At 35.9% G+C, this 26845-nt stretch overlaps 6 protein-coding genes across 6 annotated transcripts; 3 read left to right on the top strand and 3 right to left on the bottom strand.

Moving 5' to 3' along the window:
- The first annotated feature begins 8760 nt into the window (after positions 1 to 8760).
- Positions 8761 to 10473, top strand: LOC18027917 (expansin-A4). Its single transcript, XM_006411135.2, has 3 exons — positions 8761 to 9052; positions 9179 to 9497; positions 9784 to 10473. Exons 1-3 carry the CDS (start codon positions 8905 to 8907, stop codon positions 10091 to 10093), a joined length of 777 nt encoding a protein of 258 aa, XP_006411198.1. The 5' UTR covers positions 8761 to 8904; the 3' UTR covers positions 10094 to 10473.
- A 677-nt stretch (positions 10474 to 11150) lies between these two features.
- LOC18027916 lies at positions 11151 to 13556 on the bottom strand. The gene is made up of 9 exons (XM_006411134.2): positions 13485 to 13556; positions 13278 to 13397; positions 12875 to 13190; positions 12284 to 12674; positions 12072 to 12171; positions 11915 to 11974; positions 11734 to 11817; positions 11544 to 11651; positions 11151 to 11459 (listed from the first exon to the last, which is right to left on the bottom strand). The coding sequence occupies exons 1-9, from the start codon at positions 13554 to 13556 to the stop codon at positions 11151 to 11153; spliced, it is 1560 nt and encodes a 519-aa protein (XP_006411197.2).
- Positions 13557 to 13785: 229 nt separating this feature from the next.
- LOC18027387 (probable dual-specificity RNA methyltransferase RlmN) lies at positions 13786 to 16870 on the bottom strand. Its single transcript, XM_006411131.2, has 10 exons — positions 16601 to 16870; positions 16426 to 16501; positions 16239 to 16336; positions 16021 to 16125; positions 15844 to 15930; positions 15403 to 15519; positions 15023 to 15126; positions 14769 to 14908; positions 14547 to 14683; positions 13786 to 14229 (listed from the first exon to the last, which is right to left on the bottom strand). Exons 1-10 carry the CDS (start codon positions 16829 to 16831, stop codon positions 14050 to 14052), a joined length of 1275 nt encoding a protein of 424 aa, XP_006411194.1. The 5' UTR covers positions 16832 to 16870; the 3' UTR covers positions 13786 to 14049.
- A 273-nt stretch (positions 16871 to 17143) lies between these two features.
- LOC18027386 (serine/threonine-protein kinase BIK1) lies at positions 17144 to 19517 on the bottom strand. The gene is made up of 6 exons (XM_006411129.2): positions 19184 to 19517; positions 18674 to 18981; positions 18451 to 18586; positions 18179 to 18321; positions 17964 to 18087; positions 17144 to 17873 (listed from the first exon to the last, which is right to left on the bottom strand). Exons 1-6 carry the CDS (start codon positions 19233 to 19235, stop codon positions 17449 to 17451), a joined length of 1188 nt encoding a protein of 395 aa, XP_006411192.1. The 5' UTR covers positions 19236 to 19517; the 3' UTR covers positions 17144 to 17448.
- Positions 19518 to 21758: 2241 nt separating this feature from the next.
- Positions 21759 to 23892, top strand: LOC18027385. Its single transcript, XM_006411128.2, has 3 exons — positions 21759 to 22223; positions 22842 to 23058; positions 23146 to 23892. Exons 1-3 carry the CDS (start codon positions 22017 to 22019, stop codon positions 23610 to 23612), a joined length of 891 nt encoding a protein of 296 aa, XP_006411191.1. The 5' UTR covers positions 21759 to 22016; the 3' UTR covers positions 23613 to 23892.
- Positions 23893 to 24798: 906 nt separating this feature from the next.
- Positions 24799 to 26661, top strand: LOC18027384 (glucan endo-1,3-beta-glucosidase). The gene is made up of 2 exons (XM_006411127.2): positions 24799 to 25273; positions 25462 to 26661. The coding sequence occupies exons 1-2, from the start codon at positions 24812 to 24814 to the stop codon at positions 26659 to 26661; spliced, it is 1662 nt and encodes a 553-aa protein (XP_006411190.1). The 5' UTR covers positions 24799 to 24811.
- The last annotated feature ends 184 nt before the right edge of the window (positions 26662 to 26845 follow it).

Below are 26845 nucleotides of genomic sequence, written 5' to 3'. Positions count from 1 at the left end.
ACATTCATACTCAGGGCGACCTAATTGTTTTTTTTTTTTTTTGTTGACAAAGGGCTACGGTGATTGGAGCAGGTAATTATTTTGATTACATTACCTCTAAAAGATGGTGTTTTCTCTAAGTGTAGTGGTAACAAATATATATCTCTTCTCGGTCATGGAGAGTATTGCGTTAAACTATTTTCTAATTTTGTCTTTATTTGAATTTAAGAATATGGTAATACAGTTGTACGTAGTTTTTAGTGCTAATATATCATCTGGGACTTCATTTTTTCAAGATGGAGTAGGGAAGGAATTTATGCTGGCGATGAAAGAATGTATTTTAATGACCATTCAAATCAGTGATAACTATATAATGTGAAGCATGAATGTGACTCATTGAATATCATTGATGCGTGGAAGAAAATAAAGATATGGGTTCATATTGGAGCGAATGGGAATATTAATACTCGTCACATGCAATTTCTGACACCATCACTTTTATGGATAAAAAAGGGCCACGAGATCTTCGATTTACGGGTATTCATCAGTTTTTCCATCCTTGATATAAAAACCCACGAACTGCAATCACTATTCCACATATACGAGATCACAAATAATGCCTCAATTAAAGCCTGACATAATTAACTGTCTATAAACAAAGTTTCATAGGTAATGTGTGCTCTTTGGATCGCATATAAATCTCAATACGTTGAAAGAAGGTATCTGATTCTTTAATCATTGAATATGAATTTCGTAGTTTTTTTTTTCTACTTCTGTAATGTCGCGATTGATAGTAAACTAGTAGTATACTAGAAACTAATTTTTTTTCTATTTTGCAAGGTTAACCTGTGTTCATGCATGTGAATCGATCGAGATGGGAATAGCTCAAATATGGGAGAGCATTAACATTTGAACACGTAAATGATCTTACTTCAAGAGCATATGGATACTTTGGTTTACATTTGAACACGTAAATGATCTTACCTCATTTTCTTCCTTTTAAAAGATCTTACCTCAATTAACAATTGCATAATTCAGAAATAATTAAGATGCATAACAGTGATGAATTAGGCTTGGATTGGTTAAACTGAAGTTAACCCCTTAAAGAAAGGTTAACCTAACCGTTTTCCAACTAAAATTTTGGTAGACAAAAAAATTGACTCAAGTGATTTTTTTTTTTTAATATATAAACAAAAAAATTAGAGACTCTACATTTTATGTAAAGACAAAATATTACCGTTTCAAAAAAAGTGTCATTTTAAAAATTTATTTTTATTTACAAGAAACTCCATTTCATAAAGAGTATCATTTTAAAACCGTTTGCCTACATGATAATATGATATATCCTCAACACTAACACTGTAACATCATGAACTGGCTATAATTTATTGTTTTTGAATTTAGATGAAAACAAAATATAGTTTCCAACGAATTTTTCATACCATTTATACAATAAAAATTACAACTGATTTCGATTAACCAAACGATGTTTTCCCATTAATCTTTGTGTAGCATAATTGTTAAGCTTATCTACTCTTCGAGGTTGTACAGTACTGCCTCTCTCCTTCATTTGTGCCTAGTGCCTTACTTTTTTTGGGTTGCAGATCTCTTATATGGGTGGGTTAAATAACCTGAATTGTTACATTTTAATTAGAGAAACACCTTTTCTTGGCCCAATACTACAGAGAAATTAGTCGGGATTGAGCAACACCAAGATCCAAGAGAAACCCTTTGATCCACAACATTTTCATCCCCTTACTATCTTATGTGTTGTAGTTTTAGCCCATCTGAAACAATATACTACGAAGTCCGAGGATTGGTCTTTATTTTTGTTCATAATAAGTTAATAACCCATGGTTAGAAAATCCTTCAAATTATACTTCATTTTGAGTTTCCTAATAGTTGTAGTTGTGCCACTGGGCTTAAAGCTGTCAACCAAATGTGTGTAAGCCCATACTCGTTTGCCTCAGTTAGAACAACCCTAAATTGAATTCCTAAACCGAGCACAAGTCACATGATTGATAGAATTCAAAGATCCATTAAAATTGGAGAGATTTCATCTCTTAGCTATGAGTCTTATGACCGTTCTTTCAGTAATAATCAGAATAAATAAATAACCAATTTCAGAATTTCAAACAAAAGCAAAATGATATATAGCAAAGGTGATGCTTGAGAATCTTAACTTAAGTAAATCATGTGTGGAGAGAAATGAACATAACTACAGATATCGTCATGGAGGTTAAGTTAGTTGATAGATACTTAATCATGATAAAGCAAATAAATGTATTTCCTATATAGCTTTCTTCTTAAGCAACACCGTCGTACTTGCTCATATTTCATAATAAATATATCAACAATTAAGATTATATATTATTGGAAGATTAACATTGATCGATCGAAACCGAATCGAGGTGGATAAGTTTACTAGGTGAGATCGAGGTATGGAGAGGTACTTATATCTTAATTTTCGGAAGCCTAGGCTACATGTTGGTATGGACATGCATATCATGACACAGCTATTGGATTGTATTGATGACTATCGATCAAAGGGCTTGTGCCAAATGTTTGTTATTGGAGCAACCAACAAGCCTGGTCATATTACAAGCGGATTAACCAACTCAATTCCGTCCACACAGTTGCATCTATCTAGATACAAAAACCAAAATAAAAACGAATAAAATTAGATGCTAAAACGAAGAAAACCCTGACTGACATTTGTGATAATATTAAGCTAAATGGCAGTTGTTCACTCGTTGAATATATAAAATGTCAAAACTTTCTTGAAATAAATATATTGTTAGAGCGAAATATTTATTAACTGTTACCCATATAACTAATAATTATATATATAGGAATCCAATGAAAGGAAAAAAGGTGAAACATAGTAAAAATATAGGGGCCCTAAATATAGGATTCCGAATTTTGCTTTGCGTGACAAAACTTGGGATCTAATCTTTGGCAAAAAGAGAGTGTTGCGTAAATCCGAATAATTATGAGTGCGAGGCATCGATGCATGTAAAGGGGAGACATAAATTTAGCAATGGTCCTTTTTGGTCCAATCCCTTAACCTTAAATTAAGGGTTTTTTATTTTTTAGTGACATAAATTAAAGGTTTTTATTAAATGATTGATTACGCTATCGAACGTTTTAGGAGCCTCAAACTAGCTTATTAGCATGCGCGAGGGAAACTAGTATATCAGAGCGATTATCAGTTTCAAAATAGTAGTGAAAACCATGAAATTCTACTTTTTTACTCTGAATGAAATAGAAAAATTTAATATGCATATTTCATTTAAGAAGAAGAAAAGCCATAATCTATTTGTCTTTTTTACCCAAAAAAATCAAGTTTAAGTTTTTGGAATTATTGACGTACATTTTGCATATTCCATGTTATTCACTTATATATTTCTTTTTTAAAAAAACCAAAATATAGTTGTCTTTATTTTTCAAATCTTATCTTTAAGTTACTGTTAGTGATTTTTAATATTATAGTTTTCATATTTAAATACATTAGCCATTGCATTTCTTAAATCTTATGGTTTTTATTTGACTAAAAAAAAATACAACAAGTTTCTTGAAACAGTCGTAAGTCCTAACCTTAAATATCAATTAAACACTTATCAAAATCTCCGACTATTTCAAATTCATTTTTAAATCAATAATTTTCGTTGCGGAACCACCCTAGTTAACCTGTTAGAAATTTCTCCAAGCAAATAATTAAACTTGCTAAAGCAAAACCATGAAGCGACAAAACTCCACGCGTTTTGATACCGTCATCATATCCTCTTCGAACGTAAAATCACAAAATCTCAAAACACTTTTTAACATATATAAATATAGCCACGAGATCTTCTTCTGTAGATACCACCAATCTCTACACGACGTGTTTGCCTTTTGTTTCTAAAGACCTCACGTGGTGGTTTCAAAGGAATCCATTTCTTTTTGAGGCACCCAATATGTCACACCATATATAGCTTGCCCCAAAAATTCCATTAGAAAACATGAAAGTCTCTGTAAGCCACCACCGTTTTTTTGCATTGTCGTTTGTATATTTCACAGATCGGAAAAGCAGAAATTTTAACTTTTTGTAATTCATACAATAACAAATTAGTAATATTTTGTGTGACAATAAAATTTAAAGATATAATTCATTTGTAATAAGCTGCATTGTTTGAACGAGAAAAACAAAAACAAAAGCTGAATTGCTGTAGAGCTCTTTGTTTTTCTTGCGAAGTTTTTTCGAGGGGAATCTTTCTTACAGTGTAGTTGTGGACATAGCATGTGTGGTCTCAATTACCTTTTTGGCTATTACAATTTCTCCTTCTCCCACTTATATCAACTCATGATTCATGGCCCCACCTCTCGTATAAGATGATGTACCAATTGTTCTCAGAAATTTGAGTAGGTTTCACTCTTTAGTCATTACATACTGTTAAATGTATGCTCTTCAAAGAGAGTACAAACAAAAATTGTAAGTGAACAAACAAACATTAGATGTCAAAATCTAGCATTTTGATAATATTTGCTCACCCAAATACTTGGCGAGGCGTAATGAAATTTTATATCATTGAGACATGTAAATGGTATTTTGTATCGCTGATGAAATATTTATAATAAGATTGTTTTATCGGTATGTGAGTTTATTAATTTGCAGGATTAATTCTTATACTTTCAGTCTTTACCTATCAAAGAATTTGGTAATGATTTTATATGTTGCTTGAATGTAGCTCAATTAGCAATCTACACGTACTTATGTTTTACGCCTAAGTATTTAATGAGCTTGTGAATGAGCATTTACATTGCCCATTGCTCGTATCATTTGGTATAATAGCAGCTAGCCATTATTAAGTAGGACCAGCATTTTGTATTCAAACCATTTTGAAAACTGAAAAGTGTCTTTTAAAAGTCTACACAACATTTTGTTATATGAATATATCTATATAGCAAAAACGTTATTTAAATAAACCGCAGTTTAACCAACGATGATAACATGCAGTAAAGACAACATGGACTCGAGTGTTAGTATTGTTAGCAGACACAGTCACACGGCACTGTCCACAAAATGTTCTATAATCGTTTGGTCGTGCCGACTTATATTACCAATATGAATATAGGACCCGACGAACAATCGACAATTAATGTAGTCAAAATACTCCTACGGATAAAATATTCATGACTTTTGCAGTTTTATAAAATAAATAAGTAAAGAAGATAAATAATATATTTAATTTATTCCATAGTTTAATATGATTTTCTAGACTATTTGTTATGAACTTTGAAATATAATTGACATTTACGGAATTTCGACCCTTATTATCCAGCTAATTGAAAGACTAAAATCATGCTGGAAGAAGACTATATAGTATATATGAACCTAGGATAACAATATTACATTTAGATCGAAGATCACTTCACTTGACCAGTGGTCCTGTATATGTCTGAAACGAAATAAATGTAAAGCCGTGAATTTGTTGGGAGAGGAGTGGTAGATACTCAATTCACATGCAAGTGAATTTGTATTTTCATGATAAAGGCTTCTCAAGCTTCTATGCATGCATGTGTTATGTGTATTTTGGATGTTATACAATAATTTTTTTGCCAACACGTCGCCGGAATTAATTTGAAAAATACCAACTACATATGATTAGCTCAAGAGTACAAAAACTACTAACTTTTAAAACATTACATATTTGATTAATTTGAACCAAGTGATTTAAATATCATTTTAGTACCACTAGTTTGGGTTACCACATTTCGCTCCAAAATATATATCCTCGTAAATACTAAAAAAGTTAATTTTGTTGTGGAAACTCTTAGTTCAGTAATCGACTAAAAAGTTAATTAATGCTTTTACACCAAGAAGTGTTTTTATGGAGATAAGCTTTAGACGATTAAAAAAAAAGTTAATTTTGTTAATAAAATATTAAATTGGCAATAAATTGAGTTCCTATCTTTTTTTTTTTAAAAAAAAAAATTGAGTTCATAAACATAACACGTGTATATACTCGTATATACACATGCAACCTTTAGGCAATTCACATTTGCCGAATTAGTAACCATTTGTCCACGTATCATCTCCTCGATCTCGAGGAAGAGAAAAATTAATTCGTCGGTAACCAAACAAATCCATCTAGAATTTCAGTATACATCAAACAGATTTCAAAACAAAAAAAGAGAGAGAAGCTGACCGAGATTGCGCTGAGGTGGCAGATATAAGAAGATTTGGAGTGACGTGGCAGATACAAGAAGATCTGGTTGGTGCATAGTTATGCCTTGTCATCGCCATATTATTTCATCCTTAATGCTCTTCGACAACCTGTCACCGCCCCTTACTGTTTTCCTTATTTTCCTATTATCAATGAGTCAAGATAAAAAAAAATCTCCTATACATATTCTCCTGAACAAATATACAATGTTTTTTTAATTATCTATTTTTTGTCAAATTCTCAGCATTAATATAATATGATACTTATGACTAATCAAATTGTATGATATTTTTGTTGGTTGATATACTTTAAATTAGATATTAAATGATTTTGTAATGTAAAATATAAAATTTTATATGTTTTAAAAATTTTACGTTTTTCTCTTAAAATTATATACATAATAAGATAGAGGAAGTGCTAACTATTATTTTAATTAGAATTAACCGTATTAACTTGACACTGATACTTATAATATTCTATTTTTATATTACTATTAGATTGCTGTTTTTGATGAAGGTGGCGCGCCGATGCAAACAGATTTAAAGTGCGTTAGTGTGCATATTCTTTATTCAACAAGAAAAATAAAGTAAAAGTTCGTGTAGCTAATTTACGGAAGCTAAATTTAGAGTTGTAATCTATTCTGTAATGGACGACTTTTTAGTTTTGTATACATAAAGACTAATATATAAACACTCAAAAGTCGTCTTAAGTTTTCAAACTAACAAGGTATATCTATAATTCAACAAATAAGATTAGTTAAGTGAGAACGATAATTATAAACTGAATCGTTCTCGTGCGTATACATAACCATAAATACCATTAAACATTAAAAATACACGAATTTTACACATCACACATATGGTATTTACAAATTAATATACTTTTCCTTGAGTCCAATTTTCTTCCCAATTTTTAATCGAGATTTTTTAATTTCTTTGATCCATCTTGAATTCTTGATAATACTTTTTTAAAATGTATTAATATATGGCTAAAGTAATGTTGAATGGTGGAAACAGGAATGTAGGGAAATATGAAGCTTTGAATTTTCTCACGTGAGAACTAAGAAGTAGAAAGCTTTGCTCCTTAATGTATATCTTTGACTCATAACCATAAACCATTGACCGAATAGGTCCGATAGAGGATTGGGTCGGGTCTTGTGTATCACTTTTACGTACGGCTAATGCACGGCGCAATACGTGGCCCGATGAATGCGGGGAATGTGGGTTCCTCTTTTTTATTATATTTTTTTCTCAAACTTATGTCATGTGTGTATCACTTTCTTCTATGTAAAGATTTGTATCTGGGAATCTCTCTCTCTCTTCCTTCTCTCTTCCTCATAAAGTGAAGTCTCTTGAATTTGGGGGTAAATAATTGGCGGGAATCGGTAAAAAATTGTAAAGAAAAAAAAAATTTGAATCGAAATGTACCCTACTGATCATCATATATACCAAATACGAATGATTATTGAGGATAGTGAGTTTTTGGCAAAACTAAAGATGTAAAAAGTAATGGCAAATGGCAATGGCATGCATGGAAATAGGAAAACGGTTTAGGACCAAAAAAGGTTAAAGAAGTAATGATGGTGTTACTGTTGAGCTTAACAAAATCCGTCGTGATTGATGCTCCAACTTCTTTTTTAAGCAAACCAAAATTTCTTCTCCCTTTTTCGTAACCCGATTGTAATAAAAATCAATGTTCTTTTTTTATTATTATTATTATAAACTAATAAATACTCATATTTATTGTGTGATGTTTATTTCAGTAATACAAGAGTGGATATGTAGTTATGCTTATGTATGATATTACGTACTCATGAACTCATCGTATGTCTGATAGTTTATATTAGTTTTTTTTAAGATAACTTATGTAGATTCATGGCATTTGCATGTATAATATAGTATTCGAGATACTCGGGGTCTATAATGATATAGTTAAGCATAATAATATTTTCCGTCGAGTTAATTCTTGTACTATTTGCATTAATTTTTGTTGGTCAATTAGTCAACTACAGTCATTGCATTTACATTGATAAACAGCGAAACGGCTAAGGTCAGTGTCGTCATAATAGGATGATTCACCTTGAACTAGATTACCCGCGCAAGTAAACAAGTGAAAAACGAGCAGTCGCAAAAGACAATAAAAGGATTATCTTTGCATTTGTCAGGGTCAGCAAAACAAACATAATATACAAAAAAACTCTCATCATAATTCATAACTGTATGAAACGCCTCACATAAGTCAACTCGATATCCTTCAGTTTGTCGAACTTTTTTAGCATTAAATTTCTAAGTCACATACTATAGATCCTGCAGGAATCAATGAGATAAAAAGATTTTGGAGTATCATTATCATCTATATAAAAAAATAGATTTTGATATATAAAAAAATTATGACAAAACGGTTACAAACCTACCTCCACCTTACGTAGAAATAGCAATCGATTAATTTAAAGTTTAATTTTTGACAAAGGAAATTAAAGTTTAGCCAATAATATCTCTCAATCTCTCTCTAACTCTAACTTTGGAGTTTCCCTCCCTCCATAAATACCGAACCTCACTCCTTCTTCTTCCTCACCATCATCTCCCCAATTAACAAAAAACCTAACTCGAAATCTTTAACAAGAGCGCAAGCTCGAAAGCGCTCTTGTTCTTTCTTTCATCTTCCTCCTTTACCCTCATAGTAGTTTAAAACCCCTTTTTTTGAATAACCCACACAAAAAATGGCTATTGTTAAATTAGTAATCCTCTTCACCACATTTCTCTTCTTGAACATCGCCGACGCCAAAATCCCCGGCGTTTACTCCGGCGGCGCGTGGCAAACCGCACACGCCACTTTCTACGGTGGCAGCGACGCCTCCGGCACTATGGGTCAGTCCACAAGAAATAGAGCATAAAAAGTTTATTCTTTTAAAAACAAAACAGAGCATAAAAACAGAGTAAATTCACTCAAAGATCCTCTCTTTTCAATAACAATGATCTAATTTGAATTTACAGGAGGAGCTTGTGGTTATGGGAACCTTTACAGCCAAGGCTATGGAACCAACACGGCTGCATTGAGCACGGCGCTGTTTAACAACGGTATGAGTTGTGGAGCCTGCTTTGAGCTAAAATGCGCCAACGATCCGCAATGGTGCCACTCAGGTAGCCCATCGATCCTCATAACAGCAACCAATTTCTGCCCACCAAACTTGGCTCAGCCCAGCGATAACGGAGGATGGTGCAACCCGCCACGTGCCCACTTCGACCTAGCCATGCCTGTCTTCCTCAAGATCGCTCAATATCGCGCCGGCATTGTCCCCGTCTCATACCGCAGGTACACAATCTTTTATCAATTTTTCTTGCCAATACTAACCTAAGTCCATAATTATCGATTTTTCTTTAGACAAAACGGCTAGAAACATTTTGTAAATGGCGTTTTTTTTCACATTTGAACTTTACCTAATGATGTCGAAAAAACGAAATTTTTTAGTTATTAACAAGTTTAGTACGCTTTTGTGTGTTATTTCAATTTTGACGATATGTTACTGAGTAAATGCAACTTTGGTGTCCTTTTATTTTTGGTTTGTTAATGAGAGTGAAATGTTGGTATTTTTGTGTAGGGTGCCTTGTAGGAAGAGAGGAGGGATAAGGTTTACGATCAACGGTCACCGTTACTTTAACTTGGTTCTGATCACTAACGTGGCGGGAGCAGGAGACATCGTGAGGACGAGCGTGAAAGGTTCACGGACTGGTTGGATGAGTTTGAGCAGGAACTGGGGTCAGAACTGGCAATCTAATGCTGTTTTGGTTGGTCAGTCACTTTCTTTCCGTGTCACAGGCAGTGACCGTAGAACCTCTACTTCATGGAACATCGTTCCTTCTAACTGGCAGTTTGGTCAAACCTTTGTCGGGAAGAATTTCAGGGTCTAAATCGGAGTTTCGAGAAACTAAATTTGTGGGAGAATCGAAAAAAAAAATTAAAGTGGTCGAGACAAAAGAAAACTCTCCGCTAATTTCGCTTCTTCCTTTTTTTTTTCAAAATTTTATATATGGAAAGGAGAGAAAAAATGAGGGGAGAATAGTAGTATCTTTGACTTTTGTGTGTTTTTTCTTTTTTAATATTTATTTTCTTTTGTGTTTTAATTGTGAGTTGTAAAAGGGGAAAAAGGGGAGAGAGAAAGAGAGTAGCTGAAGTGGCTGTGAGAAAATTTTGTAACAGCCCGCAGCTATCTCTAAAGTAATTTACATGGTTGGGTTGTAACGTTTAATTTCGTGTAATCTAAAAACATGGTTGTATTAATATGATACTATATACAATCTTCTGGTTCGTTTGAAATTTTAACTAGTCATTTACTAAAGAGTTTCTGTTAAGAGTGAAGTTAATGCACGTTAGTGATAGATCCACGGGGATCCCACATAGATTTGGTAACGAGAAACAAGAATAATTCAATGGCTATTGGTCCAAAAAGCCTTTAATAAGTGGGGGAATTGGTTTTTGACCGATGAATTAAATATTTATAAATAAAAGTATTTCCGACAGCATTTGATGCAAACGTAACACAAGTCCACAAGGTTTTCCTTTTTGGTGATATGAACGGAACATGTCTTCTCCACTTACAAATTTAGCTAAAGTTTATATTCATTTCTATTATAGTTCTTTAGTTGTTTTATGTTACTCCACTTTTAAAAGGGTTTGATTTAATTCATAGAAGCAACGGAGTCTAAGCTTGCCATTTGAAAATGTAACTCCGGTGTCTTTAATTCATGTTATAATTCATTTCTTGGTCTACGAATTACAAAGATTAAAATTTCACTGCTCTTATTCAAACATTTAAAATTGTCAAAGTGTCCATATGAAACTTTATTTTATTTTAAGATGCAAACAAACGAAAATGTTTCATCCGAGAACGAAGTTAGTAATGAAACATTGATTTAAGACGAAAAAAAGTTATAAACGTTGTTAAGTAATATTCAGGATCTCTCGTATTTACAATGATAATAGATAACGAAACTCATGTCCATATGTTTGAATCTCTACCATTTTAGCTAAAGGAACTTTTATTTTTCTCTTTAAACAGTCCATAACCATGGCCTTCAGGTTCCCTGATCGCGGCAACTGGCTATAGATCCATTCCAAAAGGGATTCAATATCATCAGCAAAATCTTTCATGTGCCATTGTAGAAGCTGTGGAACCACAATCTTTTTCTTGCTCGAAACACCCACCGAAGCTTCTAGATACTCCACTCTTGCTCTTCCTAAATCATTCACTACCTCATCTGCTGTATAGACTCTAAGCTGCACATGAATATCAACCTCTTCATCCATATATATTCAAGTAATAATATACAACAGTCAAGAAACTATGTTTTGTACACTTACTGCTGGTGAAGACCAACTTCCACGGCAAAGCGCAAATGTCACGTTAGGCTCTGAATATCCTAAACCATAAGTGTGCCGCAACAGAGTTTCTTTCTCATCAAGCGAGTCCTTTGTTTCATCAAGATGTTGATTAGCTTCTAGTAGTAACTGATTCACTTTATAGCTATAAATTGAAATGGAATGCACTTACATGTTCTGGTTCACAAGGATGTCGCAAGACAAAATGTTCAATCGCCAAAGCGTTGAGGACTATGCCACCGACATTGAGTGAAGCCTGCCATATAAAACACAACTAGCAGGTAGAGTTATTTCCTTGGATTTTTGATCCAAAACTTAGAGTTATTTTCTTGGAATTTTGATCCAAAACGTACCTTGTTCATTAAGGTAAGTAGTTTATTGTGCGACGAAGGCAACCCATACTCAAGAAAAGCCTATAATTAGAACATAGAATTCGATTTTAAGTTCAATTTTTGTGTGATATATATAATAAAAAAAATTCAATAATTTATTTTGTAAACGTGGCCGTACATGCATGATACAAGCGTTGTAGATATTGATCCAGAAAGCCAGTTTTTGCTTGTAAGTCAAGAAACTCAAATCCACTTCTGAAAGCTTTTCCATCAAAGCACTGTCCAAGTCCAACACATATAAGTTAGTCAATACAACAATTTCTTCAAGAATTACACTATTGAATGAGGTGAGTTTGTACGTTGATTTCAGAGAATGTAAAGGTTAAATACCTCAAGCGTGGAACAGCCGGTGAACAATAATGGGTAAAACGGGTCACATCGATGGAATTTCTTGAAATGTGAATGAAGTTCTTGTAAGGGCCAATGTCTCTAGTGAATCCTCCGCTTGAGTCTGGCAATACGTGATAAGGATCAAGATTCATTGCGTTCTGATAATAACTATATGTGTTTGATTTCCGGCTACAAGAAGAGGGCCTTCTCGAAAACTCGACATCTCCTTTGGTCTTTGATGAAACCTGATTCAGTTCCAAATAAATGCCTATGAGACAGTTTATGAGCTGTTCAGAAACTTCGTTTGGGTCGGCTTTGGTCTTCTCTTCCACAAGCCCAAGCCCCTTTCTCACTCTACCCATCTGCGTTCTTGAAAACCCATCAAATTCATCTGCCCAGCAAAACCATGACTTTGAGTGCAATGTGAAGCACTTGGTTTCTCCGTTTTGAGAAATATATATCGGAATAAAACCATTTTTTTTTTTTGGGTCTAGTTAGATTTAGAAATTCTTGGTTATGTTCGGAATCCGTTAGGCATAAAAATATTCTTACCATTTTAAAAATAAACGTAAGGAATAAGAAACTACAAACCTGTGAAGCCACCTGAAGAAGTGGCATCCAAGAAACCGGGAGCATAAGAGAACGAGAGCCTTGAGTGAGTACTTGGGACAATATCTAGAGCAGAGCGTTGGTAGTGATGTGACAAAGATCGTTGATGAAGATCATGTTTTAGTGGCAAGCTATTGCGTCTCACATGATTCTGTCTCGCCAGTGTCCTCTTCTGCTCAGTCATCTCTTGCGTTTGCCTCTGTTCGTAGTACAGTTTAAGCTTCAGCTCCTCGATTTTTCGGTCTAGACAGAGAATCTCTGCCTCCACAACGGCTAGCTCTTGTATAAGCTCGGAAAACTGTTAGATTAATCAAATTTCTCTTAACTGTTAAATCATTAAGAAACTATAAGTAGCATTGTGTGAGGTATGTGTAAATGGTATTGCCTGAGGTGGAATATACAATGAGGAGAGACTTGGGAGCGAAACAGCAGAGCCATCGAAAGCAGAGCGTAAAGTTCTACTAAGTGCTTCCTCATCCTCTAGTTTCTCTTTAAGATGCATTACCTGCATAAACACAAACAACCAAAGCTATTAAGTAATTGTTAGAACAAACATTTTGAGTCTTTTTTTAATAGTAATAGAGGTGCTCACTCCTTCCTCTACGTCATGTCTCTTGTTACTGTGTTGCTGTGAAGCTTCCATGAGGAGTTCCTCAAATTTCATGCGTTTTCAAGTTTCAGAGAAAACAGAAACGGGTCTAAGTAGAGAAAGGGAGAGAGAGTATATATGATTAGAGTGAAACGTGGGAGCCATTAAAAGGGTCGGTCGGAGAATTGGACTGAGAAAGTAGTTACAATGGCTTTTGTTAAAAACATTAAAACAGTTGTTGACTTTTGTTTTGGTCACTTGAGGTTGTTAAGGGATAATGTAAGTCACATGAGACTTGCCGGAATAACGGCGAATGAGATTCAAATAAATAAAAACACAAAAGAGTTCCATTATAAATTTATAAATTTGTAAATTATAATTACAAACAGAGTTTTTAGAGGTGGGCATGACGTGAACCCCATCACCGTAGAGAGTAGAGACTTCTCTCAGGTATTATCTGATTCCATTTTTCCTTCTAACACATCCGAATTATCATGGGCTTCTACCCAAGCCCGGCTCTGACAGAGCCATTCAATGGCAAAACCTGAGATATCTCCAATCCGGGAGATCAACAAGGAACAGCTTCTGCATCTGGCTGAGACTCTTGACCATCTGTCACAGCGAGTAAAGGGCTTTTCTGGAACTTATTCCTCAGCTGACCACAAGCAGCACTCGCATCAAGTCCTCTTGTTTGCCTCACACTGGCTGTTATCTTCCGCGACTCCAATGCAGCCGCAAACGCTAGGACCTGCACGATTTATTAATTAAAGAGAGATTAAAGACTAACTCCAGCCAAAGCATCTGTGAAACATTCAAAGAATAATTAGTTTTAGAGCAACCGTGCCTACAAAACATAGCGAGCGAATTGAGACTAAAACTTAGTGCAGCCGAAGAAGCTGAAAATCATCATTTTCCATTAGATATATACCAAAAATCTATTTAACTGTACCAAAAGCATGTAATTTATTAATCAGTTAATTGTAATTTCATTGAGTTTTTTTATCCAAAACTGACCAAACCAAACCAAAAACGGAATGCCCTTTGACTAATGGTTATTAAACATACCGCTTTCTTGTAAGGTCGCTTGTACTCTGATCCTTCAATTGGGTTGTAAGGTATCAGATTTACATGATAAGTTTTACCCCATTCACGGAGTAGCTCTGCGAGTTCCACCGCGTGCTCAACTGAATCATTGACTCCAGCTACATCATCATTTATCAAACTTACTGTTAATGTAAATGTTATAATAAGGGAGCCGAACATAAATTTTAAGTCTCACAAACCTACCTAGAAGGGCATATTCAAAGGAGACTCGTCTATTTGTTTCTTGGAAGTAATCACGACAATCCTTCATAATTGCTTCCAGCGGATAAGCCTTGGCACTTGGCACAATTTTCTCCCGGAGACTCTGGTTTGGAGCATGTAAGCTGATTTGCCACAAGAAAAGCTCAAGATTGAGTAATAATATAAAAATCTGGCAATCGAACGGCAATCGATAATTTTGAACAACACATGAATACAACCAGAAGGTGAGGAAACACCTGACAGCTAAGGTCGACTGAAGCTTATGAGAGGCAAGCTTCTTGATAGTGTTCGGAACACCAACTGTCGATATTGTAATCATTCGTTGCCCGATCTCAATGTCCTAAGTAGAGGAAAAGCATACCAAGAGTGACTGCTATGTCTCTTATTATTTTCAAATTCTACAACTTAATATTTGCGCATAGACATAAATCGTCTATTCCAACATCACTTGTTCCTACTTTCCAATTTACAATCATATACATGCATCAAACATGATTTTTATGGTCAATTTATCATGTCCTGGCTTGTCAATTTATTTACAGTGCATAGACACGTAGCAAAAACATCATTCATTTCTACACAGAACCATGTAAAAATGGAAAATGGCAACTGTTACCTTATTCATACAACGATGGGCATCAAGAACTGATTTTAGGTTCAACATCGGCTCACCCATTCCCATGAAAACCACATTTGTCACTCTGTGCTTGAACACATCCTCAATAGCCAACACCTATACATTTAAAATTACACTTGAATACACAATCCACATTTACATTTTACTATGAATTCTTCTTCCAGGTCCTAAGTGGGATCAAACACCTGTTGATAAACGCTGCTTTATGCGTTTCTATTATGTCAAACAACATAAAGTACAATGATGGTGGTCTTCAAAATATTGCGTCTCTACCTAAGATCTTATCCTAAGTGTTCTATCTTGGAACAAAATCACCAATTCATAAACTGTATCATGCTCTCTCTTTTTACTATCATTCCATGATTACTTTGAATATATATTTCATTTCACCTAATCTATAAGCTGCAGAAAAAACTAAACCTGTTCAATAATTTCATGTCTCTGAAGATTTCTTGAGAACCCTCCTTTTCCTGTGGCACAAAACGAGCAACGCAGCGGACATCCAACCTAAAGCAGAACTTCAGGACATCAGTTTGAAACTCAATTATGCAAAGCCCCCAAAAAAACAAATCTCTACAACAAGAAATTCATATTCACCTGGGAGGAGACACAGGCAGTGAGGCGCGTTATGCCCTTTTCTTCTTCCTGGACTGGTATACCGACAGTTTCGACCAATAGGCTATCTTCAAGCTTTAGCAGCAGCTGTAAGATTAAACAACAAAAGACAAAACATTAGAAAACCGTAAACACTAATTAAACACAACTGCAGCAAGAAATCTCAAAAATTTACCAAAGTTGTTGATTAGTAGAAATACCTTAATGGTACCATCAGTTGCAGTGACAGTTTGGTAAATGGGTGATCTTCCCACCTTAAATCCACCTTCCACAAGCTCATTTCGAAACGTTTTTGGCACTTCATGAAATTGAACATTGGTTAAATCATTAGCACAAAATGTCAAGGAAGAAACCCAGAAATGTATGATTAAAAAAAAAATTGCTCACAATTGCTAAAATCTTCAACTTCTTTAACCTTCCTCTTGTAGATGAGATGATGTAGCTGTTTTCCTCTGTATCCTTCCTGCAAAATTCAACCGCAAAATCAGAAATTTTTTCTCAGCTTAAACAAACCCAGATTCCTTCATATTCATCTCCTAATTTGAAATAATCGGATCCTTACTTGACCGAGTTTGATAGCGAGCTGTTGAAGCTCCGGCTCCGACATTCCGAGAAGAACCTGCGAGTCCACATGTGGAGTACGCGCCGGTTTCGCAGACGGTACGGCGGCTGTGGCGGTGGAGATTGCGGCGGCGGCGGTGGCGAGTGAGTGACGCCTCACCACCATACGCGAGATGGGTACAGAGAAGACGAGGTTTTGAAGCATAGCCATGGTATTAGTGGTCGTCATCATAGCTCGACGATCACTCACAGTGAAGTAAAACCCTTTCGTTCTGCGGCTAAAACCTCTCTGCAACTAATAAATACAGTCGAGTTTGTTTTTGGCTCGTTAAGCGGATAAGCCGAAAAAACGTCACGCAGTTCGACTGTTAAAACACGAACCGGCACGCGTTCTTCAATTTATAATGTCTGACTATTTCCTCTCTTCACTAAACCGTAATTGGAAAAACTGGACCGATTAAACCAACTCATACACTACGTTATCACGGATTTGTGTTTGTTATTTGCATCACTGGTTAACTTCTCTAGCAATTTAACTCGCATCATTGAAAAACTTTCGTTTCTAAAACTGGAGATATAGGAAAATCTCTACATCAAATGTTTTCAGGAACAAAAATACAAACAGTAGTTACAACACAAGAAGAAAAGATTGCCAATACTTCACTCGATACCACAGCACACGAGGAAGCCTAAAGGCTAAACACATGTTCTCTAATGTATCAATTAATAATTATCAGTCTCGACCTGCCCGGTTTGTCCATAACCGTATCCGATCCGTCCAAAACCGATTTTTGCAATATCCTTCACCGAATTAACCATCTTGACCAGTGTTCCGAATCTCAGAACGGTTTACTCCCGGTGCCTGGCAAAAGGATATTGTTTAAACCGTTTTTCTGGTAACTTAGCTCCATTTCTTAAACCCAGCTTCTTGGTATCCTTAACCGGATCGGTCTGAGTCGGTTTTCCCAAGTTGTCCTGAAGTTGCTGCAAGGCACGGACCACTTGGTCCATGGTCGGGCGCGACTTGGGTTCAACCGAGAGACACTGAACTGCAATGCTGGCCAATCTCACTGCCTCCTCGGGTAGATACTGAGTGTCTAGCCGAGTATCCACGATTTGAAGAACCTTGCGTTTGCTTGTGAGGTGTGGTCGCGCCCATACGACAAGGTTTTCTTCTTTAGCTGGCCTGTTATGGTCCAACGCTTGTTTACCCGTTAAAATCTCTAAAAGCACAACTCCGAAACTGTACACATCGCTTCTCGTGTTTAAGTGACCTGAAATGATATAAGAATGGGAAAATTAAACAAGGATTCAAAACCATTGGTAGAAAATTGATCAAGCTAATCATTGGTGGCAATTTATACCTGATGACATATACTCGGGAGCGGCATAGCCATATGTACCCATAACTCTTGTACTAACATAGCTTAGATCACCCATTGGACCGTCCCTAGCTAGACCAAAGTCGGAAAGTTTTCCATTATAGTCCTGTTAATGGAAACAAAAGTCATTCAGTAAAAGTCCTTCAAAGAAAAGTGAATCATCTAAATTCTTTGAAGATGTTTTTTCTCTGCTTTACCCCATCAAGCAAAATGTTGGAGGCTTTAATGTCTCGGTATATCACTTTGACGGGGTCGCTGTGAAGAAAAGCAAGCCCCTTTGCTGCATCAAGCGCAACTTTGATCCGTAGAAACCATGGTAGTGGCTTAAAATATGTACCTCCTGCTTCAAAAACCACTTCCATCAGAACAAAAGAAAAGACAACACCAAAACAAGCTCTATAACATTTCATCAAAACATAAATAAAAAACAGAGATTTTGAATCAAGAAGAGATGATTCAGGGGACTCACTTCTGAATAGATGATTCTCAAGACTTCCTTTTTGCATAAACTCGTAGACAAGAAGGTGGTGTTCATCCTCTAAGCAATAACCGACCAGTTTCACTAGATTCGGGTGACTCAATTGCCCCAAGTAATTGATCTCTGTCTATCTCAGAACAGAACACAACAAATTACACAAAAACACACAAGCACACAGACACATAACTGGAAGTTTGAAGAAATGAACACTGACCAGCCATTCACGGTGACCTTGATAACCTTCTTGGTTAAGTTTTTTAACGGCGATGACTAAACCGGTTCCGGGTCTAGTCGGAGTGAGATTGGTCTCATCTAACCAGCCTTTGAAGACACAACCGAATCCACCTTCGCCGATCACACTGTCCGGTCTGAAGTTTCTGGTGGCGAGTTTTAGCTCGTTGAAGCTGAAGCTTTTGACCGGCGTCGAGTCAAGTATCTCCCCTTCCGTCTTCTGAGCCGCCGCAACAGTCGACGAAGATTTCCGGCTCGAGAGGCTTGGACCGTACAGATCGCTGCTCTTACCTACACAGAGACATACATAAGTTAACCAATTTCAAAGTTGGAGTATAATCAAAATCGGAAAATTTCCCTCCTTTTTTCTGTCAAATACATGAATCGTGGAAATTAAAACGAGAATTTAGCAAACCCTATAAAAACAGAGCGATGAAAAAATTCCAGATTTTCCTGGGAATAAAAAAAAAGCATATTGTTGCAGAGATGGTACCACAGTGAAAATGGTTTTCGGCCTTGACCCGAGAACTGAAGCAAGAACCCATCAGTCCAGAACAGAAGAGGTTTCGTTTTTCCCCTTTTTGATTCTTGATCGTTCTTATTCAGCTGCTTGCGCTGGATATGGTTTGTAAGCAGAAGATAAGAGAAATTATAGAAATTTTCGACCCGCAAGGCGAAAGAAAAAGATGATAATAATGAGAGAGGGAGAGAGAGAGAAGATGTGAACAGAGATCGCAGAGCGAAGAAGATGAAGATGAAGAACTGAGAGGCACGAGATGATGACCGAAGAAATAATGGTCTCTTTGTCTTTGTGTATTGTGTGAGAAAGTCAAACAAATGGACACACACAAAAGTATAGTTTGGCCAAATAGAAAAAAAAGTCGTTGGATTCTATTTGATCAAAATGATATGGACCCATTTTTAAAAAAGTCTTACGAAATCTTTTGGCAATATCCTAAAGATTTTCGTTCTTTTTCAGAAATTTGAAAAGCGAAATTATCAGTGGAATTACTGGTTTTGTACCAAGCCTAGTTACTTTTAGGTGCTGTTTTGTTACCGTCCTAATCTGAACGATTACTATTAACGGGAGGACAAACAAACAGAGAAACACGACGATTTATTTGTTGTCGTAACAAAATATATGTTTTGATCTCTCGACGTTGATGTGTTTATGAAAATAGAAAATACGTAAACATCTCTTCTTTTTTAGACAGTTACATCATTCAGAAATTTTCTTTTGGTTTTGTAATTTATCATGTTTTCCTATATCGGTAAAAAATCACAGTTTTACTTTTAAGAAATAAGAACACTAGTAACAAGTCACATGATTAAATGGAACTCGTTATTTAGTATGTTGTTAACAATAACTTGTTTGTAATGCAGTTTGAGGCATAGAGTGATAAATTTAAGTTTGCGATATCCAACCACGGTAGATCTCTGAACTTTTATTTTGCAAGTTACAAAAAAAGAGCTAAATGATTGTTTTTTGGCGCCACTCATCTGAAGACTCAAAGTACAAACCTATGTTAATATTTGCACATTGAATTTGTACTGAAGAACTAATTAACCACTAGAATAAATTCGTAGTTCAGTGTTATAAATCCAATCACCAAACAGCATTATGGAAAATCGAGATGTCATGTACGGAAGTAATTGAACTCGTTATATATATTCTAGATACAAAAAAATTTACACACAAAATAGTAATTGACTAAAGTTTCAAATTTGTTCCTTTTCTCTCTATATACAGATATGAATACAAAATGATATGAAAAGGTCATCATCATGTATTAAAGTGATTATGATTTATGAGTCGCGTATTGTTTTGGACGTCGCTGTCTGTTTGGTATTACTTAGACTTTTTGTAAAACATCGATCAAAATCCATATTCTTTTTCTTAAGACAATTATTTTCTCTAAATATTTTTTGGGATTGGACAATCTTGACGTACGGATGTACTTCTTGGTCTTGCCGTTTCTTCCACACATTGCCAAAACCTTTTTTGCTTAAAATATTAACCATTTGTTCCGGCTATAATGTCTATAAGTCAATATATAACCCTATCTTAATAAAATAATCTTCCGTGTTAGCTGAATAAAAACGTTAAAGCCGCCTTAACTTCGTCCCAAGCCAAACCTTTGATTTCTCGATTGTCCGCTACGCTCCAACTCAGCATCGCTCTGTTTGACACTTAACTTCGTCCTAAAGCACGCTTATTGATTGTTGTGTCCAAACTCTTGTTCAGCTTTTTTTTTTTTTGCTAGATTCATATGTCATCTATTTCTCTTCTTTGAGAGAGATAACAACTCCTCGACCCGTGATAAAGGTTCTCCAATATCGAACCCGAACGCATCTAGCCCAACAAGTGTCTCTTGGTATGAGGCTAGATTGCTTGTGCAAACCATATTTTTCTCTAATTCCTCTGACATATGGAGATAAGCTTGCATAGAAAGCTAACTTTGATCCATCTCCATAGTCGGCATGAACCCTAAAATTGAAAGACAGCACACTTTCTTAATAAAGGATTTGGGATAAATATTCTTCTTCTAGTTTTTTTTTTTTTCAAAAATGACAAGAATATTCGATTTTTTTTATATACGTATCGGTAAAAAAATCTGAAAATGTAAAGGGCACTAGTTAAAAATTTTGGTATTAATTATAAAAAAATCGTCCGTGTAATCAGCTTAATAAAAACGTTAAAGCCGCCTTAACTTCGTCCCCAAGCCAAACCTTTGATTTCTCGGTTGTCCGCTCCACCTCCTTTCCATTTTTACCTATTTACCCTTTTAGCATTGCTCTGTTACAAACAAACAAAAAAAAAGTTACGTTATTTCGTTAGTTTTTTCTTGGTTAAAATAAAATCCTACCAAACGAATATTAGCCTAGACTCTGTCCTAGTTCATTTTTTCTGTTTTTGCAATTTTGCGGTTCGTTACAACTTGAAAAAACGAGCTCAAATAAGTATTATCATAAACTTTTAAGGGTATTTTTGTCATTTACAGATGACTATTATATTAACCCACCTTCGCTTCATCTTCCTGGATTTTTCTCTCCTGTACAACCTTCAAGCTCTCTTTCTCTTTCTCTTTCTCTTTCTCTTTCTCATTTGTATATATAATCACACAATACTCGTGAAAGAGGACGAAACGCGTTTTTGCACGGAATCAATCCAATCTTCAATTTCATGGAAATGAATCGTTCAGTGTGTTTAAATTTCGCCTAAGTTCTCAGGATTTTTTTTTTATTTTTTTTGGTTTCTCTTGAATCGTTTGAGTTTGATACCGAGAGATAAATATAATCATCGACGGTGAGATTTGGGAGCAACAATGGGGATGGACTTGAGGGTTGTTCCGGCGGAGGAATGGTGGGACCGAGGGAGCCACGACGGTGAACGTGACCTAGGTCTAATGGTTACAGATTTCCTGGAGACGGGCGGTGGTGGGAGCGGTGGCGCTGCTCCTGGTGATTCCTGGTGCAGCAGCGACAGCGATTCTGGATTTCCCGATCCTTCTTACCTTTCCGATAAGATTCAGGTACCCATCATCACAAATTTTGATTAATCTTGAATTTCTACCGTGTTCCTGTATGAATTGGGATAATTAATTGATGATGATTCTCTATGATCATCGTTTCCTACCTTATTTGTTGATTGCTGTGACTAGTAGTTGGATGTTGTAGAACGGGGCTAGAGAATAGACATAGGAGATTGAATATAGAGAACAAGGTCTATTTAAGAGAGTTGTAGATGGCTAATTTTGAGTGATTGTGTCTGGTTTTGGTTCTTGATCAATGAACACAAAATCCAAGTATGTTCTTGTTTGCTACTCGGTATAAAAAGTATTTCAGAGATTATCATGGATTTGTTAGAGTATATAGTATCTTTTTGTTTGTATATAGTTGCTATTTGATGTTTTGAAGAATACTTTATATCACATTTCAATAGTTGAGACAGTTTTTATTTGGTTTCTAAGATGGATAGCACTTTTATATAGACTATTGTGGCCAATATGTTCTCATGCTATGCCTTCTGAACAAGTATTTTGTAGGAAGCATTCTTTATATCACATTTTGAGACCAGTTTTTTTTTTCGGTTTCTAAAAAAGGTTGCGAAGACCACTTTATTAAACTAGATTATCTGTTTGTACCTGCAGTTTCTGAAGTACTCTATGCCTCAGCACGAAACCGAGGTTCTCTCGGCGGTTCGTTCCCTGATGCTTACTATTAAAGAGAAAGATCTTCACTCTGTTAAATCCGGTACATGTAACGTCAGTTGCATCAGGTTTTATCTCGCAAAGCTCTTAAGACTTTCTGGATATGATGCTGCTGTTTGTTCAGCAAGATGGCAAGGCGGTGGCAAAGTTCCTGGTGGTAAGTTTTCGCCTCTAAATTCCGACTTATACAGGTATTTTGCATATAAAATTCTTGAAGACTGATATCATGTTTTTGAAATTGCAGGAGACAATGAATACATAGATATCATATTGAGTGACACTGTTGTTGGCCAAGACGACCGTTTGATTGTCGACATTGATTTCAGAAGTCACTTTGAAATCGCAAGAGCCGTGGATTCTTACCAACGGATAATGGAATCACTCCCAGTGGTCTATGTAGGAACGGTTGCAAGACTAAACCAGTTCCTACAAGTAATGGTTGATGCAGCTAAATTCTCCTTAAAGCAGAACTCAATGCCGTTGCCTCCATGGAGATCGCTGAACTACCTGCAATCCAAATGGCATTCGCCTCACAAGAGGCATCTCGGACCGATCAGTCAAGAAGGTCTCGGAATGTTCTCACCGGGATTGCACAGACAGTGTGCTGAGAATTTAAAGAGGCTTCAGTTTGCTCTCCACGCTGAACAAGAGGCCGAGAGATTCATGAGAAGAAGAGTGGTTTTAGCCGCAGGATCAAACCCGAGAGAATGAGAATCCATGGGGCTCCTGCTACTTGAATAGTTTGTACAGAGGTTTTTTGGGGCATCAAGAAGCCAAAGAATTTTGCTCTGTTGAGTTTTTTCTGAGTATAATATTTTTTTTTTGCGGCTGAGTGTTTTATCTCTATATAATTATTTTAAGAAATAATTGAAAAAAACGAACTTTACGTTATGTTATTACAAATAACAAGAGATAATTAAATAAAAAAGATGTACAACGGTCTTTCAAAATGATTGAAGAGAATATTGAAAGTATTTTGTTTTCTACAGTACATGACTTCTCATTTCCGTCTCATTTCCGGTTCAGTCGATGATTCAAGATACATATGTATTATCTTTTATGGAGACAATTTAATGGTAGAGACTAGAGACCCATGATCATATTATATACCTAGGATTATCTGATACATCATACATGTAGGCGGTCCAGATAGGATTCCTCCTGACATTGTTAAACTAGCTAAGAGTGTTGTTTGGCGAATCCAATGACACATTACTGTTTTGATTTACCAGTTTCGGTGCATTATATGTGGCTCACAAAGACATTTTGATGGCTCATGGAAAGTAACTAATTTGTTTTTGAACTAATTTGTTTTTAAACAACGGTCTAAACTCTATAGTAACCAATCTTGTCCAGATAATTTCTCATCCACATTATATAGTAGAACATATTACATATCCAGTTATACTTTTTCTTTCTATTTTCATTAATCATATTTCGTACAAATTGATAAAATAGGACTTAATACATATGTATGTATATATACATAAATCTGCCTCATCCAAAATATTTTATTATTTAATATTGTTTTCAATAATTCATGAACTAATAATATATGTATATACATATGATCTTCCTCTTCTACTGAAGCCAACTTTATTTTGTACATATATTTGTATTCTATATTCAATGTTGCACGATTTCTTTCCCGGTTCTTCTATATAACATCACATTTCAGATTCTTACATAGAATAAAACTCCACGTGCTAATCATCTACATCTGACTGTACTACTAATAATTGTGATATCATCAGAAAATTAATAACACTGAATTTTATAGAAAAAAATCGTTCTAGAATCCACAACTTCAAATAAATGGAGATTGATCAGCATTAGTATAAATACATACATATCCTTAGCCTAATGTTATAATTAATCCAAACGCTTTCTTCCAAGTTCCAACCAAAGCAATGGCCAAAACGCCACCGTTCTTTACTCCCCCTTCCCTCCTCCTAGTCTCCGCCGTGATCTTCCAACTCTCAGCCGTGACTTCCGCCGTAGGTATCAACTATGGAACATTAGGGAACCTTCCACCGCCGCAACAAGTGGTGGACTTCATCAAGACAAAGACCATTTTCGACAGTGTCAAGATCTTTGACGCGAATCCAGACATCCTCCGAGCCCTAGCAGGCAGTGGAATCCACGTCACCATTACGGTCCCTAACGGTAACATTCCAGCGTTGGCCAACCTTGAAAATGCACGTCAATGGGTCGCTGCCAATGTGTTGCCGTTTCATCAGACCACGATCAAATACATTTGTGTTGGGAACGAGATTCTTCTCACTAAAGACATGAACTTGATCTCAAATCTTGTACCGGCGATGCAAAGTCTTACCGAAGCTTTGAAAGCTTCCGGTCTCACAGATACAAAGGTCAGTTTTTAAATCACCATGATATCTACCATATATTAGATGTCAAATATTATACTAATTATACTAGATATGAAATAAATAGTGTGTTATTTGTTATTATTATAAACAAGATGTACATGAGTTTTATTATTGTAGATTGATAAAGTACTAATGTTAAAACATTACGCATGCATGGAATTTGTTTCTAGGTTACAACTCCACATGCGTTTACCGTAGGCTATAACCAAAATGCACCAAGCGAGAGCAGGTTCAACGACGATCAAAAGGACTTTTTTGCTAAGGTCTTGGAGTTCCACCGTCAGGCCAAGTCCCCATTCATGATCAGCGCTTACCCTTATTTCATGGTGGACCCGAACAATGTCAATTTCGCAATATTTGGTCCCTCGTCACATGGTCTAATGGATACTCACACACAACACACATACAACAACATGTTCGATGCAATCATGGATGCAACTTACTCAGCTATGAGTGCTCTAGGCTATGGTGATGTAGATATCTCCGTAGGGGAAACTGGTTGGCCTAGCGTTTGCGACGCACCATGGTGCACGCCTGAAAACGCTGCAAACTACAACCGCAACATTATCAAGCGTGCACAGAACATAGGGACACCTCTTATGCCTAACCGCCACATCGATATCTTCATATTCGCATTGTTCAATGAGGATGGTAAACCCGGTCCAAACGTCGAGAAACATTGGGGGCTATTCAAACCGGATTTTTCTCCGGTTTATGATGCTGGTGTCTTACGAGGCGGTACTGGAGGTACTCCACCAATAATTAGCCACAAAGGAAAATGGTGCGTGGCCAAACAAGAGGCGACAAACGCACAGCTACAAGCTAATATTGATTGGGTGTGTAGCCAAGGTATCGACTGTAAGACAATCTCACCTGGTGGAACATGTTTTGACAACAACAACATGAAGACACGTGCCTCATTTGTTATGAACGTTTATTACCAGAGCAAAGGTTGCTCGGAAGACGCTTGTAATTTCAGCGGAAGTGGCATGGTCACTAGTAACGATCCAAGCACTAGCTCATGCGTCGTCGTAGCAAATGGATCACACATGGGAAATAGTATAGAACCACCGAGAAAGTTGCCTAAATGGTGTGTGCCAAAGGAAGGCACATCAGATGCACAGCTTCAAGCAAACATTGATTGGTTGTGCGATCATCCACAATCATTTGTGCTTTGTAAGCCAATCTTCCCTGGCCCTGATGGGTCTTGTTTCCGAGAAACGTTGAGGACGCGAGCCACGTTCGTCATGAGCTATTATTTTATGAGCAGAGGTGTCTCTTGGGAGGCTTGTAATAACTTCAACGGTAGTGGCATCATCACTTATACCAACCCAAGCACTGTATCGTGTTTCATAAATGCCATACCCTAATGTTCTGAGAATTTCTTGTCAGATTTTGAGTTAAATTTTTCAGAATGTTAAGAAAAAAAAATATCTTTTCTTATTTTTGAAAATACTAAAGTTGTTAGTCTTACAAAATAAAAACAGCTATATTGTTATGATTAGGTTCATATCTTGTATATTTGTTAGCGAATAAAACTGTCATAAAATTACA

The sequence above is a fragment of the Eutrema salsugineum genome, unplaced genomic scaffold (genome assembly GCF_000478725.1).
Source record: "Eutrema salsugineum unplaced genomic scaffold, Eutsalg1_0 scaffold_10, whole genome shotgun sequence".
In the NCBI taxonomy this organism is placed as follows: domain Eukaryota; kingdom Viridiplantae; phylum Streptophyta; class Magnoliopsida; order Brassicales; family Brassicaceae; genus Eutrema; species Eutrema salsugineum.
Note: the sequence above shows the minus strand (reverse complement) of the source record. Positions and strands in the feature narration are given on the sequence as shown.

Excerpts from the sequence above, each read along its gene's own strand:
- LOC18027917 (XM_006411135.2), top strand. The coding sequence starts at position 8,905 with ATGGCTATTGTTAAATTAGTAATCCTCTTCACCACATTTCTCTTCTTG. Across the intron at positions 9,053-9,178 it reads CGACGCCTCCGGCACTATGG|GAGGAGCTTGTGGTTATGGG; the intron begins GTCAGTCCACAA and ends TTGAATTTACAG. Across the intron at positions 9,498-9,783 it reads GTCCCCGTCTCATACCGCAG|GGTGCCTTGTAGGAAGAGAG; the intron begins GTACACAATCTT and ends ATTTTTGTGTAG.
- LOC18027916 (XM_006411134.2), bottom strand. The coding sequence starts at position 13,556 with ATGAAATTTGAGGAACTCCTCATGGAAGCTTCACAGCAACACAGTAAC. Across the intron at positions 13,191-13,277 it reads CATTGTATATTCCACCTCAG|TTTTCCGAGCTTATACAAGA; the intron begins GCAATACCATTT and ends TTAATCTAACAG. Across the intron at positions 11,818-11,914 it reads TACTTACCTTAATGAACAAG|GCTTCACTCAATGTCGGTGG; the intron begins GTACGTTTTGGA and ends TTTATATGGCAG.
- LOC18027387 (XM_006411131.2), bottom strand. The coding sequence starts at position 16,831 with ATGATGACGACCACTAATACCATGGCTATGCTTCAAAACCTCGTCTTC. Across the intron at positions 15,520-15,843 it reads GACATGAAATTATTGAACAG|GTGTTGGCTATTGAGGATGT; the intron begins GTTTAGTTTTTT and ends TTAAATGTATAG. Across the intron at positions 14,230-14,546 it reads AGCGACCTTACAAGAAAGCG|GTCCTAGCGTTTGCGGCTGC; the intron begins GTATGTTTAATA and ends TAAATCGTGCAG.
- LOC18027386 (XM_006411129.2), bottom strand. The coding sequence starts at position 19,235 with ATGGGTTCTTGCTTCAGTTCTCGGGTCAAGGCCGAAAACCATTTTCAC. Across the intron at positions 18,982-19,183 it reads CGAAAACCATTTTCACTGTG|GTAAGAGCAGCGATCTGTAC; the intron begins GTACCATCTCTG and ends GTCTCTGTGTAG. Across the intron at positions 18,088-18,178 it reads CCAACATTTTGCTTGATGGG|GACTATAATGGAAAACTTTC; the intron begins GTAAAGCAGAGA and ends TTCCATTAACAG.
- LOC18027385 (XM_006411128.2), top strand. The coding sequence starts at position 22,017 with ATGGGGATGGACTTGAGGGTTGTTCCGGCGGAGGAATGGTGGGACCGA. Across the intron at positions 22,224-22,841 it reads ACCTTTCCGATAAGATTCAG|TTTCTGAAGTACTCTATGCC; the intron begins GTACCCATCATC and ends TTGTACCTGCAG. Across the intron at positions 23,059-23,145 it reads CGGTGGCAAAGTTCCTGGTG|GAGACAATGAATACATAGAT; the intron begins GTAAGTTTTCGC and ends TTGAAATTGCAG.
- LOC18027384 (XM_006411127.2), top strand. The coding sequence starts at position 24,812 with ATGGCCAAAACGCCACCGTTCTTTACTCCCCCTTCCCTCCTCCTAGTC. Across the intron at positions 25,274-25,461 it reads CCGGTCTCACAGATACAAAG|GTTACAACTCCACATGCGTT; the intron begins GTCAGTTTTTAA and ends ATTTGTTTCTAG.